This window comes from Sinocyclocheilus anshuiensis, unplaced genomic scaffold, assembly GCF_001515605.1.
Source record: "Sinocyclocheilus anshuiensis isolate Anshui unplaced genomic scaffold, SAMN03320099.WGS_v1.1 scaffold300, whole genome shotgun sequence".
NCBI classification, from domain to species: domain Eukaryota; kingdom Metazoa; phylum Chordata; class Actinopteri; order Cypriniformes; family Cyprinidae; genus Sinocyclocheilus; species Sinocyclocheilus anshuiensis.
Genome location: NW_015557379.1, coordinates 1,867,451 through 1,881,213, shown reverse-complemented (window position 1 = coordinate 1,881,213; position 13,763 = coordinate 1,867,451). Strand labels below are relative to the sequence as shown.

Here is a 13,763-nt window from a genome sequence, read left to right as displayed (position 1 = left end):
TTTATATATACATAATAAATATACACAGTACACACACATATATTATGTATACAAAAACTTTTATTTTGGATGCGATTAATCGCGATTAATTGTTTGGCAGCACTAATATATATATATATATATTATTATTATTTTTTTTTTTTATAAAACAAGTATTTTTGGAGTATGTTTTACAAGACAATACTATTTGAGTCTTTCTTTTTCAAAACGCCTCGTGAAATTGATTCTACATCATTTTTTCATTGCTAAAAACATACAAAATATAATTAGCAAAATATTGAATAAATGTGCAAGAAGCAAAAAATGAGGTATGTTTACGCACAGTTGCTTTCATGTTTTAGAATGAACAATTTTTCATGCTCATGTTTTAAACTCAATTCTGAAGAAATTGCAGGCAAACTTTTGACTTTTACCATAAAATTCCCAGCCACAGCACGTTTTGTTTTCCTTGCCATTTACAGACAATAAATCCAAAAAGATGGAAAAATTCAAATAAATTTAGGTTATTCAGTGAGTTTTTTTTTTTGAAACACTGATTTGAAGTATATCAAATCTTGTAAACATACAGATTTTGGGTGGCCTGTCTGAGGATGATAGCAGTCTGAATTTGTTCATTAGGGTTTCCAGCTCTGAAAACGCATTTTAAAGCACTTTTATATGACTTGAAATGTCTCAGCATGGTGAATAATGCAGAGCTCCACCTGTCTTTCTCTCCACCGTTGTAGCTGACAGTTGATGAGAGTGAGTTTTTGTGTACGTCAGGTGTGGAAACCGAGGCCTCAGATGAAAGTGTGCTTCCGTAGTAACGAACGCTGGAGACGTTTCTACATCTGCTAAGATCGCTGCACCTGTCTTCCTTTTCGAAACACCCTAAACTCGGTCTCTCTCCATCTGAAAGTTGTCGTGATGTCAGGCCAATGCCTGACCAATCCCATCAGCCCATGACAGGAAATGGGTTTGTGCCAGTGAAGTGTGTTGGGCGGTAAACTGAAATCCTGAACAGAGCCTCTATTCAACCTCAAACTGTACACTGTTTCTGAGGTTTTCTGACTTTTTTGCATTTCAAATATTAAGGATATCAAAAGTACTCTGGTAGCAGACCAATATCTAAAGATAAAGCCCCGTTCACACCAAGAACGATAGCTATAAAGATAATGATATTAGCATCCACACCAGCGAACGATATCGTCTGTTTATTCTAAGCGCACGCTCGTCTGCCGCTTTAAATTCTTGAGCTCGTCACAGCAGGATGGATTCTCATTGGCTGTCAATTTTTTATCGTACATCAGCTGGAGAAAAATCGTTTTGAAAGTGATTCCAACGATATCGTTTCTCTTTGTCTTTATCGTTATAGTTGTGGTGTGGACTCTGCTATTCTTTAATACTGAGAACGATTTTTAGAACTATTATCTTCATCGTTATCTTTATAGTTATCGTCCCTGGTGTGAACGGGCCTAAAGTCTTTCTACATTACTAGTAATTCAGAATGCAGAATTTGTAATACGGGTAATACAGAATTTGGTAGGTGCCTATCATACTGACAGGCTGCTTTCGGATACGTGCATGTTTGGAAATGTGGTCAAAATGCCTGTCTTGGCAAGGCATTAATGTAAACACAGTCGGTTATGTCTTAAGAGAATGTAAACAGACAGGACAGAACATCTGGATATGTGTCAAAATATCTGATCTGTGTGATTAGATCTTGCAGTGTAAGTGCATATTATATTATTTTGTTGATATTAATAAAAAAAGTTATCTTTAGTAACATTAATAACCCTCCTTCAACTGAACATGAAAAAAAAAAGAATTACTTAAGTAACTGAAGCTGTGTTTACCTAATTGAGAAAGCTATATCCAAATATAATGTTTGAATTAAATTTGGTAATATTCACACTGAACCATATGAATATAAATATTTTAAATTAAAACATTCAACTATATTTAGTGGTTGAGCCATGTGAAAATCATATAAACAATTCCAATGGTCCCGGTCGCAAAGGAATAAAGAGTCTCTTTTATTATTATCTCTACTCCATGATTCATTCTCCAAGGCAAGTTGGAGCAGGTGAGATAAAGAAAGACCCTTCAATAGTGCCCACATCCATCAGACAAAACACCAGCCAGAGGCAGTCACCCACTTCTTTGTGTTTTATATGTCTTTGTTGTTACACCCTCTTTGCTTTTCCTGTTCATGTCTAATGCAAAAAAGAGCATGATAAACAAAAAGGGCGTAACAGCACACATATGTGTTTGTGGTTTTTTGTGACTTCAGTGAGAAATTACATATTTGTTTATATATGTGTAAAATATATCTATATATATACACTACAACATTATATATATATATATATATATATATATATATATATATATGAAGCTGTTTGATGAATGTGACTAAAGAAGAAGCTCAAAAATAAGAGTTTTAATTTGTTTCACATTTAATCACATATAATTCACTACATAATTCTCATACTGTGTTATTTCCTCATTTTTATGACTTTACTCTTTTTCTAAGATGTGTAAAAGGAGTAGGTGTGCCCAAACCTTTGAGTGGCAGTGCTATTGTATGCATATGTGCATGCACCTGCATATGTGTGGTTTGGTGTTTGGTTGGTTTTGGTTGACCTAGTTGTAACTCAAACCAAAAACCCTTCTGACCCAGATGATGCGACGTGAGCTTGACTTGTACACACATTGTGTCTCTGAACAAGCATGCATCTGATGGAGGTGTCCTGCTGGCTGTACGCAGCTAGAATGTGCTGAAATCGAACGCCTGGAATTTATAGGACAAAAGAAAGAGCGCACTTTGTGTAAAGAGCGTGATTTAGGAGCGCATTCCCGTGCCAAACTAATGAAATTCAAACGCAACTGAGCTTCAGCGTGAGGAATTTCACCCGGCTCTTTAAACGGGCAGCTCTCAGCAGAGACTGACTGTCTGAAGGCTTTATTTGAGATTATTCTGGAAGATGTAGTGGAAATTAGGGAGGAGATGACAGAGAAAGGGGCAGAGGTGTTCTGATGAGAACTGCTAGAGGTGTTAAAGGGCAGGAAGAGACCCTTGACTTCAAAACGCAAGTGCCTACGCGTATGTGTGCGTGTAACAGGATTTGATGCAACTGCAGCTTGCAGGAGTGTGAGAACTGAGATATATCTGTCATGTAGAATAGGTTTCAGTCTTATAGTTCACACATGCAAATGTTTACTTTGCCATCTAAATGAGGACATAGCGTAGACTATATAAAGTTTATATGTATAGTCTAATTGTAGTTTCTTATTTTTAATATAATTTTATATATAAGTTTATAATAATCTATAAAATAATATTATAATTTTACATATACATAAAATTTTGTTTAGTCTTGACGATTATGCACCTGCTATATCTTTGTGTCTTTAAAACATCTATGTAAATGTCCTCTGCACATGTGAAATAAGAAACATTTTACTGCACTGAATCTGCACAAGTAATAAGACAATCTGCACTGAAATGTTTTGCTTAAACTGTTCAGATCAGTGATTTCGTTGAAAATAAATTCAGATGCTTATTTCTAATATTGGGATTCTTCAGAATGATCTGCAGAATTTCACAGACTTTCCTACATTTAATCTTATCTTTAGATCTTCCCATATTTAAAAATAATAGTATCTATTCTACTTCCTCTTTATTATCTTGCCATCACTGGATGGGTCAAGTTTTTGAAAATCAAACAGACATCATTAGCATACGGCGGTCATGGTCAAACGTGTCTGTCTGACGTCAGAAAGCTGTGGAAGTGCGGAAGCAAGATATGTTAGCAGAAAATGTAGAGCTTGAAAAGTTACATTTTTCATGACACAATGAAGTCTTTCATCTAAAAAGATCAAGGATAAATTGATTCCTCATGATATGACCCATTTAAAATGCTGAAACACTATGCTCTGACAAAGAGAAAATCTCCTTTTCCCAACAAGCTCGGCGTGTGTGTGTGTTACTGGAAGTCTGGGCACATCTCGCTTCTTCAATTAGGCTATTTGCAGAATTTTCCTCACTGTTAAAAATGGCAGAAAAATAAACAGATGATTCACTATAATATTCCCGTAACACTCCTCCCTCCCCTTTCTGTCTCCCTCTCCTACTCAATGCCTCTCAGATGTTTATCATGGACTGTGAGGTGCTTTATTATGCTACTTTATTAAATTACTCTTTAAAGCTGCTAATGGTGTCTGCTTGGGTGAAAGAATAAACAAGGAAGTTCACAAACACAAGTTGAGCCTGTAAGATGTGTGTGACTTGTGCAGGGGTGTAGATACTCCATTCCTCTCTTGTCATCCTTTGTTGAGTTTATCCCTCAAAGAAAAGAAAATATGACCGGGAGGTGAAGATAATGAGAGGACAGACTCATCTGTTACATCCTCAAAGACACTTTTTTGAGGTTTGCCCTCTAGTATCAGCAAGGATTCATTGCATGCATGCTAAAGCAGCACTGCGCACATCCAATGGTTAAATCTGCACTGCACGCGTTTGCGCTGTAATGAATCGTCTGTTCATTTTTCAAACGCATTCCATTCATTTACCGTCCGATATTGGCTCCATTCATATTTAGCGCCAGCGGTGACGAAAGCTGCCACTCGCCATTAGCACTGCTTTGAAGAAGCGTTCTTATGATGCACACATAACAGAATGACTGTTAATAGCATTAGTGTGATGATTCCACCTTTAAAAATGTGCAGAACACTCACACACACATGCAAGATTTTTATCCTCCCAAAGGAAAGCAAAATCTTAAATGAGTCTTTTTGATATCATCTGAAATATGCAGAACTATGCATTCATATCAATGGGTGCGGCATGCATTATTAATTTAATGGATGACACACCTGGCAGGTGTTTTACACGCACACACACATACTAATGTATGCATGTACACTCCTTTATTTACAGAAACACAGAGTGATATCTGTGGAAAAATAACACAGCAAATGATATTGTTAACAGATTTACATGCCCTCTACGAGTTGTGTGCCAAAATGCAAAAACAGTCGAACCCGAAACCCCTGCCCATAATCTCGACTCTTCTCTTCTCAATGAAATTTCAATTCAATTGCCGCATAAGCTTTTCTCAGAACTATTTTCACTTTTTGGAGCCTTTTTTGCAATGACTTCTAAACCAGCTGGTGATGTTTTGCTTGATAAGTGTGCTTGCATCTTTAAAATGAATGCCGCTTGGTTTGACAGGTTGTTAGGGAATGACATTTATACACACTAAAAAAAATTGGTGTTGTATTTACTCTGAAACAATGTTCGCTCAGAAATTCCTAGTAAATTTCACAAATAATTACAAAGAAACAGCAAGTTACATGTTAAATTACACATGAAATTGTGAAGTAGAGAGGCTAAAATGATATTGTCCTGTAAAACGCACTCCAATAATCTTTTAAGTGTGACTATATTATCCGAAAACTTTCTAGGTCTGTTGTATTTATACATATATGGTCCATGTTGTGAGGACAAAATGTTGAGGGCATTTTTTTGGTCCCTATGAGGTTTACAAATCATACTAAATGATGATTTTTAAAAAAAATGTAGAAATGCAGAGTTTTCTGTGAGGGTTAAGGGATAGAATATACAGTTTGTACAGAATATGAAAAAATTATTATGTCTATGGAAAGTCCCCATAAAACATAAAAACCCAACATGTGAGTGTGTGTGGGGTCCCGTCCATCAGGTTTATCAACTCTGTAAGTAAACATTAATGAGGTATTATTCTATTGGCAGCACTATCAAAGTACACATACTGCCTCAGTCAGCCCGTGCCTGGGGGAGAAGAGGGTGTGGTTTTTCTTATAAAAGATACCATCAATAAAACATATCTGACAAAAGCAGAACACACACACACACACTCCAGCGCATATTCACACACAAACTGCAAATAAACAACGCAGTGAATTCAAAGACTTCAGTCTATCACACACATTAGTATTCAGCATGATGGGACGATCAGTGTACACTTTTTTTCTACACGTCACATTATCATTTAATATTTAAAACGTATTGTTTATTAAAAACATCTCAAATCCTGTATCTCATATTCGTTGCGGGTCTAAAGTAATTTCACATACTCAAAATCTAATGCAACCGCACCACCATAACCACGTTGAAACCACGCTCACTCACACATCATTTCAAACTGTATCGCGTCTGAAGCACCTGTTCATTAGTGCTAGCTGAGTGAGCGTAGGCTACAGGTACGGCAGTGTGACCCGGGTCGCTACAGGAAATGCCTCTAAAGAGTCATTACAGGCCAAGCGTCAGTCAGCCAATATGATAAATATGACATGCATGAGGAAATCAGGAAATGTTGAACCAAAAGGGATTTTTGCATATACTTTGCATTACTACATGTCATTGCAATTTATAAAATATCAAAACAAGTGGCATTTGCTCACGTAATGCTAGATTGTTTTTTACAGAACAAAAACATGTCCAGGTCACATTTCAAACATTCAAAAGAAAGGCAAAAATGTAGAAAGAAAATAAAGCCTATTTTTAGGCTCATTAGGATTTGTTGCATTATTTAATGCAAACACATCTTCTCTCAAAATAACTTCTTATTTCTGTAATACAGTAACAAAAATACTCCAATACAGCTCTTTAAGATCTAGCACAAATTAGGCAATACAGCAAATTATGTTTTCATGAATACAAATATACAATATATATATATATATATATATATATATATATATATAAATGAAATTAACTTATATTAATTATAACTTAATTTATGTATAAAAAAACCAATATATATTCCATTAAATCATGAGAACTGGCAGTGGGGTGTGCTAAACTGTCAAAAAATAATATTTAAATAAATAAATATTGTTCCTAAAAGTAGGCTTTTTCTTTAAGCTGAATATCATTTCTTATTACTTTTTTTTAAAAATTGGAAATATGAGCTGGGCATATTCTTGACAGACTTTATGAGGTTCACTCAACATCACCTTCCTAAACTGTCTTTTCAGGTACGCTAGATCTATTTACTTATCATTTCAAACCAAACAAAACTGCCGTTTCGCTTGAAAAGTGTACCTGTGCTTGGTTTGAAATCTAGTGCAATGACAGTCATAAATTCATTACAGTTTCCAAAGTATTTTTTGGGGCTAGTGTTTGAACAAATACAACAACAGCTCTGTAAACAGCAGCACTGACTTACTGTTATCTCTCTCTCTCTGGTCTCCTCTTGTTGTGGTCACGGGCTGCATTAGCGTTATGGATCTGCACCCCTAGCAGGCATTCAGTGTTGTGTTAATTCAGCGGCTCTAATGCGGTCAGGCACTGCTGACCCCGCTGGTCAGAAAGAGTGGCCACTTTCATTGAGCCCTCTGTGTTTGTGGCTCAGAGACGCACCCTCGCTCTCTGCTCCTGAAACGGCTTAATAACACACCACAACTGACATCTGAGGTTGGCAACCATCTAGACCACGAAGGACTGTTCGCTGTTTAATATTAACACACGCTGATGTGCAGGTATGTATACACCCAAACATGAGAATACAAGGAGACATCGAAACCAACACTTACTCACAAAAAAACACTGTACTATTTGGGAACACACACACAGTGGCTCTACTCCCCGGTATCATCTGTGAATGACTCATAGGACTATTAAAGCCGTCGGTGCTCCGAAAATAGTTCAAATACTCTTCGCACCATCCAAATACTCCATCCCAACATAGTATAATATCAAAACCATTACGTACATTCACCGATTTAGCAACAGTAGTGTGCAATGATCAACCTCCTAGCTCTAATACAGTAAGAAACACTCCAGGAACCAACAGATTAACTAATCTGTTTTACTTGGCACATGTTCTAAAGACTGCTCAGCCTGGTTTTTACTGCAGTAAATAACACGGTATAAAGCAGACACAAAGAAGAGACTATCTCATCTCGTATCACCTCCTCAAATACTTTCCCTCTCTATCAAACACCGCAAAAGAAATGCTTTTCTACCAGAATTGTGATTTGCAGTCTAGCATGAAATTATACACAAACGATAAATCAATAAAACAGACAGCGACTCTTTCTGTTGTATTCTATGCTGGTTTCATGCACAAAGAAACACACAGCTCCTGATAAAATACTCTATATAAAACAAACAATTTGAGTTCATGCAGAACAATGTCATGCAAAGAGGTGGATACCAGTGCAAGATAATGTTATCATTGCTGGTGCTGTTGGAAACCTTGGTCAACGCTCTTTTTGATAGTCATTCAGGGATTCTGGGTACTCACGTCTTGGTTCTCGAGGTCCGTCCACGGTGACTTTAATAGCGCGGTGGTATGTGGCGACCTGGGGTGGTCCAGTGAACACAGTGATGGTCAAAGTGAAGCTCTTTCCTGAGGACGACAAGAAGACACAGGATAAAATGTCACTCGCTGGTTTGAAAAGTTATTGCATGATTCACAGAAAAAAACTTTTAATACCAGAAATATAAACATAAACATTCTAAAATCATGCTGGATAACATGATCATCAAGTTTCATTCATGTAGCTTGAGTGCTGTTGACACTAAAACAATCAAGTAAACTCTCAGAAAAAAGGTACAATACTGTGTACACCTTAGGTATTAAAATCTGTGTACTTTTGAAGTAAGTTTTAAAACACCAATATGTACCTTTAAGGTAATAATATATACCATTTAGGGGTAAATAAGGTGCAAAAATGTAGCTTTTAGCTTTTGTACCTTAGGCCACAGCTCAACTGACAGCTTTGTACCTTTTTTATTTTCAGTTTTTTTCAGTTGTGAAAAATTACATTACATAAAGTTGATTATATACCAGAAAAGCCCTCAGGTAAAACAGAAACTCCCTCAGGCTGCATGAAGTAAAGATTCGATGCACAATTTCAGTGAGGTGGGTCACATACAGCTGGGAGAAATGAATGAGTTTCCTCTGAAAAGAGACAGCACTACTGCTTTGATGCGCTTTCAAATGCGTTTATGATGTGGATTAGTCAGACAATGTGTTCCAGATTGTTCCCGGGACTCCGCTGTGTCTGTGTGCATGTGTGTGTGTGTGTTTGTGTGTGTGTGCGTGCGTGTGTGTGATCTCTAAATGCAATGAAGCTGCGCTTTGAGGGGAGAAAGCCGTGGCTTGTATGAGGGCTATGAGGGTGGGGTAATTGACTGCAGAAATGAAAGGTACTTTTAATTCGCACACTGCAGCGCTTTCCACTCATCCGTCTGCAACTATTTAAAGTGTAACATTTACAGGAAAAATGTGAGTGCGAGGAGCGAGGCCAAAAATGAAAAAGACGAGAAGGAAAAGCTTGTGAAAGAATGTGAGCTATGTAAGAGGTAGGGTGTTTTTAGGTGTGTAAACAAGATGGTTTTTTTAAACCTCAAATCTTTTAAGAAAAATTCTGCTGTGGGGAAATAATTTCTCTGGGACAAGTAATTGAAGCATGCTGTTATATGTGCCCGTTTTTTTCCAGTCTCCACTGTGCAATACTGCAGCTTAAGTGTTTAAGTTTAAACGTATGACAATTTAGAAATGTCAAATTGTGCTTGCATGAAGAAAAAATATAATTTATTTTTGATCGCAATATAGTATAAATATGTTGTTGCATTTCCATCACATAGCCTGCATGCATCTGACCACAGACAGACAGACAGACAGACAGAAAAACAGATTGATAGATGTGGCACCTCTGCCGCTCCTGCCCACAAAGCGCAGGTCGTTGAATCGCGCCACCTGGTTCTTCATGACGGCAGACGCGTTTCTCAGCTCCGCGGAATAATTCTCATCATTTCCCGCCATCACCGTGACCAGAGTCCCGTCAGGAACGTCACCCAGAGCCACCACCTGATAAACACACAGATCAACCCAACAAACCCAATCAACAACACACACAGACCCCAAACCAAACAAACCCGGGTTGCAACCCCCGCAATAATTATTACAATATAAGTTTGCTCGTACATATATTGACGATTACTATTAATATTGCTCTATGTTAAGCACATAAAATATTTATGATTTGCTCCGCGAGTAAATAGCCTAATTTCCTAACCAATTTAAGCCTTTTTTCTTCAATTTTAGCAATTTTATTTAAATTAGCTTACGTTTGCTGCAAGTGCACGGTTGTGATTTGTATATATGCTAAACATAAAAATAAATACAATGTAGATACGAATAATAATTGCATATAGCCTAACAGTATTTTTTTTTCCGCAAACATTATAACCGGAGTATCGTTGTCGCGGTGATCATTATAACAGCTCTTTTCCAATTAAATAATAATAATAGGCATATAATAATAATAATAATAATAATATTATATAATAATAATAATAATAGAATTCAAGGACCGTACAATGTCTTGTCGAATTGTCACTGACGTGATCAATATTTTGTTTTTATCTTCTATATTATATTCTATATTATCAGTCCAGCAGAAGTATGTTACGATGATATCAGAAAAAAAAATATGCAAGTGTTTTAATTATTCGGTGACATTTATGTGAGTGGGCTTTTTAAAGGATTTTTTGTCAGTAATTTCCAAAACACGAACTGTGGTGAGCATGGCTCCCGCCACAGATTTGACTTTTGACGAATCAAACGTCAACTATTTCACTCTACCTGTAAAACAAATATTTTTTATGAACTTATGATATATAAATATGCGAGAAGCGATTAATAATGATAGCACTTACCGTTTGCTTGTACCATTTGTTTTGGATTCTAACGGAAAAGGCTCGCGCAGCCTACCGTTGCTATGGTTATCTCTTCAGTAGAGCGCGACTTCTGTTTACTTGCCGCGTTCTGACTGACTTGTGATTTAACGGACAACGCTATGAAATTAGTTATTTTACAGGAATGAATGTTTTAATTACCTTAAAAGCCACCGGCAGGGTTTTGTTGCACCTCCAGTGTGACGGCAGCACCGAGCAGAGAAAGTTGGGGCTGTCGGTGCGCACCAGCTCTCCAGCGTGATCCGCCAGCACGTCCACCACGGAGCGGCTCTCCACCGGCCGGCCGGCCCGCAGCGGACCCGGTGCGTTCATGCTCGGGCTCTCGGTCACTTTAGCGCACGGGAACGAGGCGGAGGGCGGCGTGAACCGTCTGCTCGTGCTCGGGTCTACGGGAATATGCATCACAACAGATTACAAATGAGACCCCCGTGAAGAGCTCAGGCACCCAAATGGGGTAAGTAGCCTACAGAAAGTCCGTGATAGTGGCCTCGGAAAACTCCTCCGTGACCGTTTACTTTGCGTTTCGGTGCAGGACGCAGAAGCGTTCAAGTGCGCTTGAGTTTCCCACTGACTTCAGCAAAAACCAAGAAACCGCAAGCACACACATACGCGCTCGAACGCTCTCGTTCAGCGCGACGACAGGAATTTGGAGTCGAAGCACAAAACTGATACAAGTACGCTTCTCAAAGCATATGAAACTATTATTCTAAAGCTGCTTATTAAACCGCATTTATTCCAGAGTGTGTACAGCAGGTGTGTGCTGCTCCTGGATGTCAGTTTTACTTTTAGTCAGAGCGACACTTTCCGTTCTATCAGTCCAGAGTCTCTGAAAATAAAGTCCACACAAATTAATCCCACAGTTTCAGAAGAACTTCTGCAATAAAGTCCGGCTTAGTTGTCAAATGTTCTGCTTCCAATTGAATGTTTAAGCGTGAAAGTGAGTTTAAACAAGAAAAAAAGATTGTGGTAGTCAGACGTACATGCCTGTAAAAGCTGCGCTCTGCGCTCTGCAGACAAGCGTTATTTACTCATCTCATTATAGCCTGGAGTGAGCTGAGCGCTCCACCAATCAGCGATCAGGGCCGGGTTTAATCGACCAATCCGCGAACAGGGCTGGGTTTGATGCGCCCATCAAACGCGCCGAAGCAAAACTGAAAGCTCCTCTATTATCAGCCATATACTTAATGAGCAATCAATAAATATTTCAATCCTCTCCTCACATGTTATGGCACATAATGGATTAAGGTTTAGAGTCTGCCAGGTGTAACCTTTAAAAACCACAGACAGAAAGTAAAATATCTTTTGCTGAAGTTATTATATCTGTGTGCCAGTTTATCTTTTGTAAAAAATGAATAATGCATTGAGCAATACAGAAACAGTTAATTAACATTAATTGTTAAGGCAACAATTATCCCTCAAAAACAAATTAGGTTAAAAACTGTAGCAATTAAGCATCGTCCAAACAGTAATAACATTTAAACAAGTATTTTTGCACAGGAAAAAATTAAAGTGGTAAATTCTCCCATGCATCTTGTGCTAAATTAATTTTCTAATAACTAATGGTTTTGCTCAATCATAACAGAACAACAATAATTATGATAATGGTTTTATAAGTCTCATACATGGTATTTAATTAGAATCGAATGATTTCTTGTGTGGTTGACACACCCTGAGCTCACACTGTCACCACTAGTAGGCGCATTTGTCGTTTAAAAACCTTCAGTGGCGCCTCGGAAAGCGAATTAAAGCGCATTAAACTAACATTAATGAGAAGGAAAACGACAGAGAGAGGGAGACAGACTGAAACAAAAAACAGAGAGGCAGAAATAAAGCGATTCTCACAGTTACAGCTGGTTATCTGAATTAATTCATCTTTTTCTGTGGATTTCATCAGTTTTTTTGTCTGTTTCTTTTGATGGTTATTGATGGTGATACATAAATGTGCTTACGCGCACTAAAACTGACGCTAAGAACACGACAAAGAAACAAATTAATTAACTGACTGATTAACAAATCCTAAACAAATTGTTTAAGGCGAGTAAACGGAGAAAAGCCTTTTCTCTCTACAAATGCCCCAACTGCAAAAATAAGTATTTATTTATTTACAATATTTACATACATTTATACATTATATAAAAAATGTGCAGTTTTAAATTCAGAGTTAAATTTAATAGTTTCACTCTGCACGACTAAAGCATTTAGTCTAAATACAGTCAGAAAGAAAACATTTTCTTCCATTCGCAAGACAAATCGAGTAAATATTATTATTATTATATTAAATGTTTTCTTTATAAAATAATTTATTACAATTTAACATGTCTCATTTCTTTAAAGCAAACAGAAATGCCTTTACAATAGTAATTTACATTTTTAACAGTCGATTACTTCGTAACAGCCATTAAATACATTTTATTCTCCTTGTATTCGTTCTTTTATTATGTTTCAGTGTTATATGTGTGCACTGGGCTTGAGGTTTAACTCGTGTTGGCAGGATTTGTGCCAGAATTCTGCGGGCTCACGTGCTAAAGATGAGCTCAGTTTGAAACCAGCGTTTGGTTACACGAAGACAACAACAACACATTAAAACAAACAAAAACAAAACAAGCACACATGTGTATAATAATTAGAATTAATAAACAATAAAAAACAACAGCCATGTAAACATAATAATAATAATACGTATTATTATTATTATTAGCAATAATAATAATAATAATAATAATAATTACAATAATAATAAAATTATGGAATTATTATTATTATTATTATTCCACGAAAACCTCAAGACGCCAAGAATCCGTCTGTTATTTTTTTCTGTTATCGCAGCATTTTTTGCTGTTACACCACTGTTTATTTAAATCTCCATGTGAGGAAATATTGTGAACATAGCCTAGAAGGGAAGTCAAAGTCTCACCCACACCAATGGTCTAAGAGAACAAAACAATATGCACATTATCCTACATCTCAAGATCATTAGCATGTTTCATCAACATCTGCTCGAAAGACCTATTGCGAAGGTGTCTTCCTC

General features: G+C 37.0%; 1 protein-coding gene across 2 annotated transcripts in view; it reads right to left on the bottom strand.

Moving 5' to 3' along the window:
- Positions 1–13,763, bottom strand: part of LOC107679209 (runt-related transcription factor 3-like) — a 46,256-nt gene that overhangs the window by 4,830 nt on the left and 27,663 nt on the right. For both annotated transcript variants that reach the window (XM_016474728.1, XM_016474727.1), the window contains 3 exons: positions 10,877–11,121; positions 9,689–9,845; positions 8,274–8,378 (listed from right to left, as the gene is read on the bottom strand). In XM_016474728.1, the coding sequence (XP_016330214.1) occupies positions 8,274–8,378; positions 9,689–9,845; positions 10,877–11,121 (507 nt within the window). The remainder of the gene's footprint in view (positions 1–8,273; positions 8,379–9,688; positions 9,846–10,876; positions 11,122–13,763) is intronic.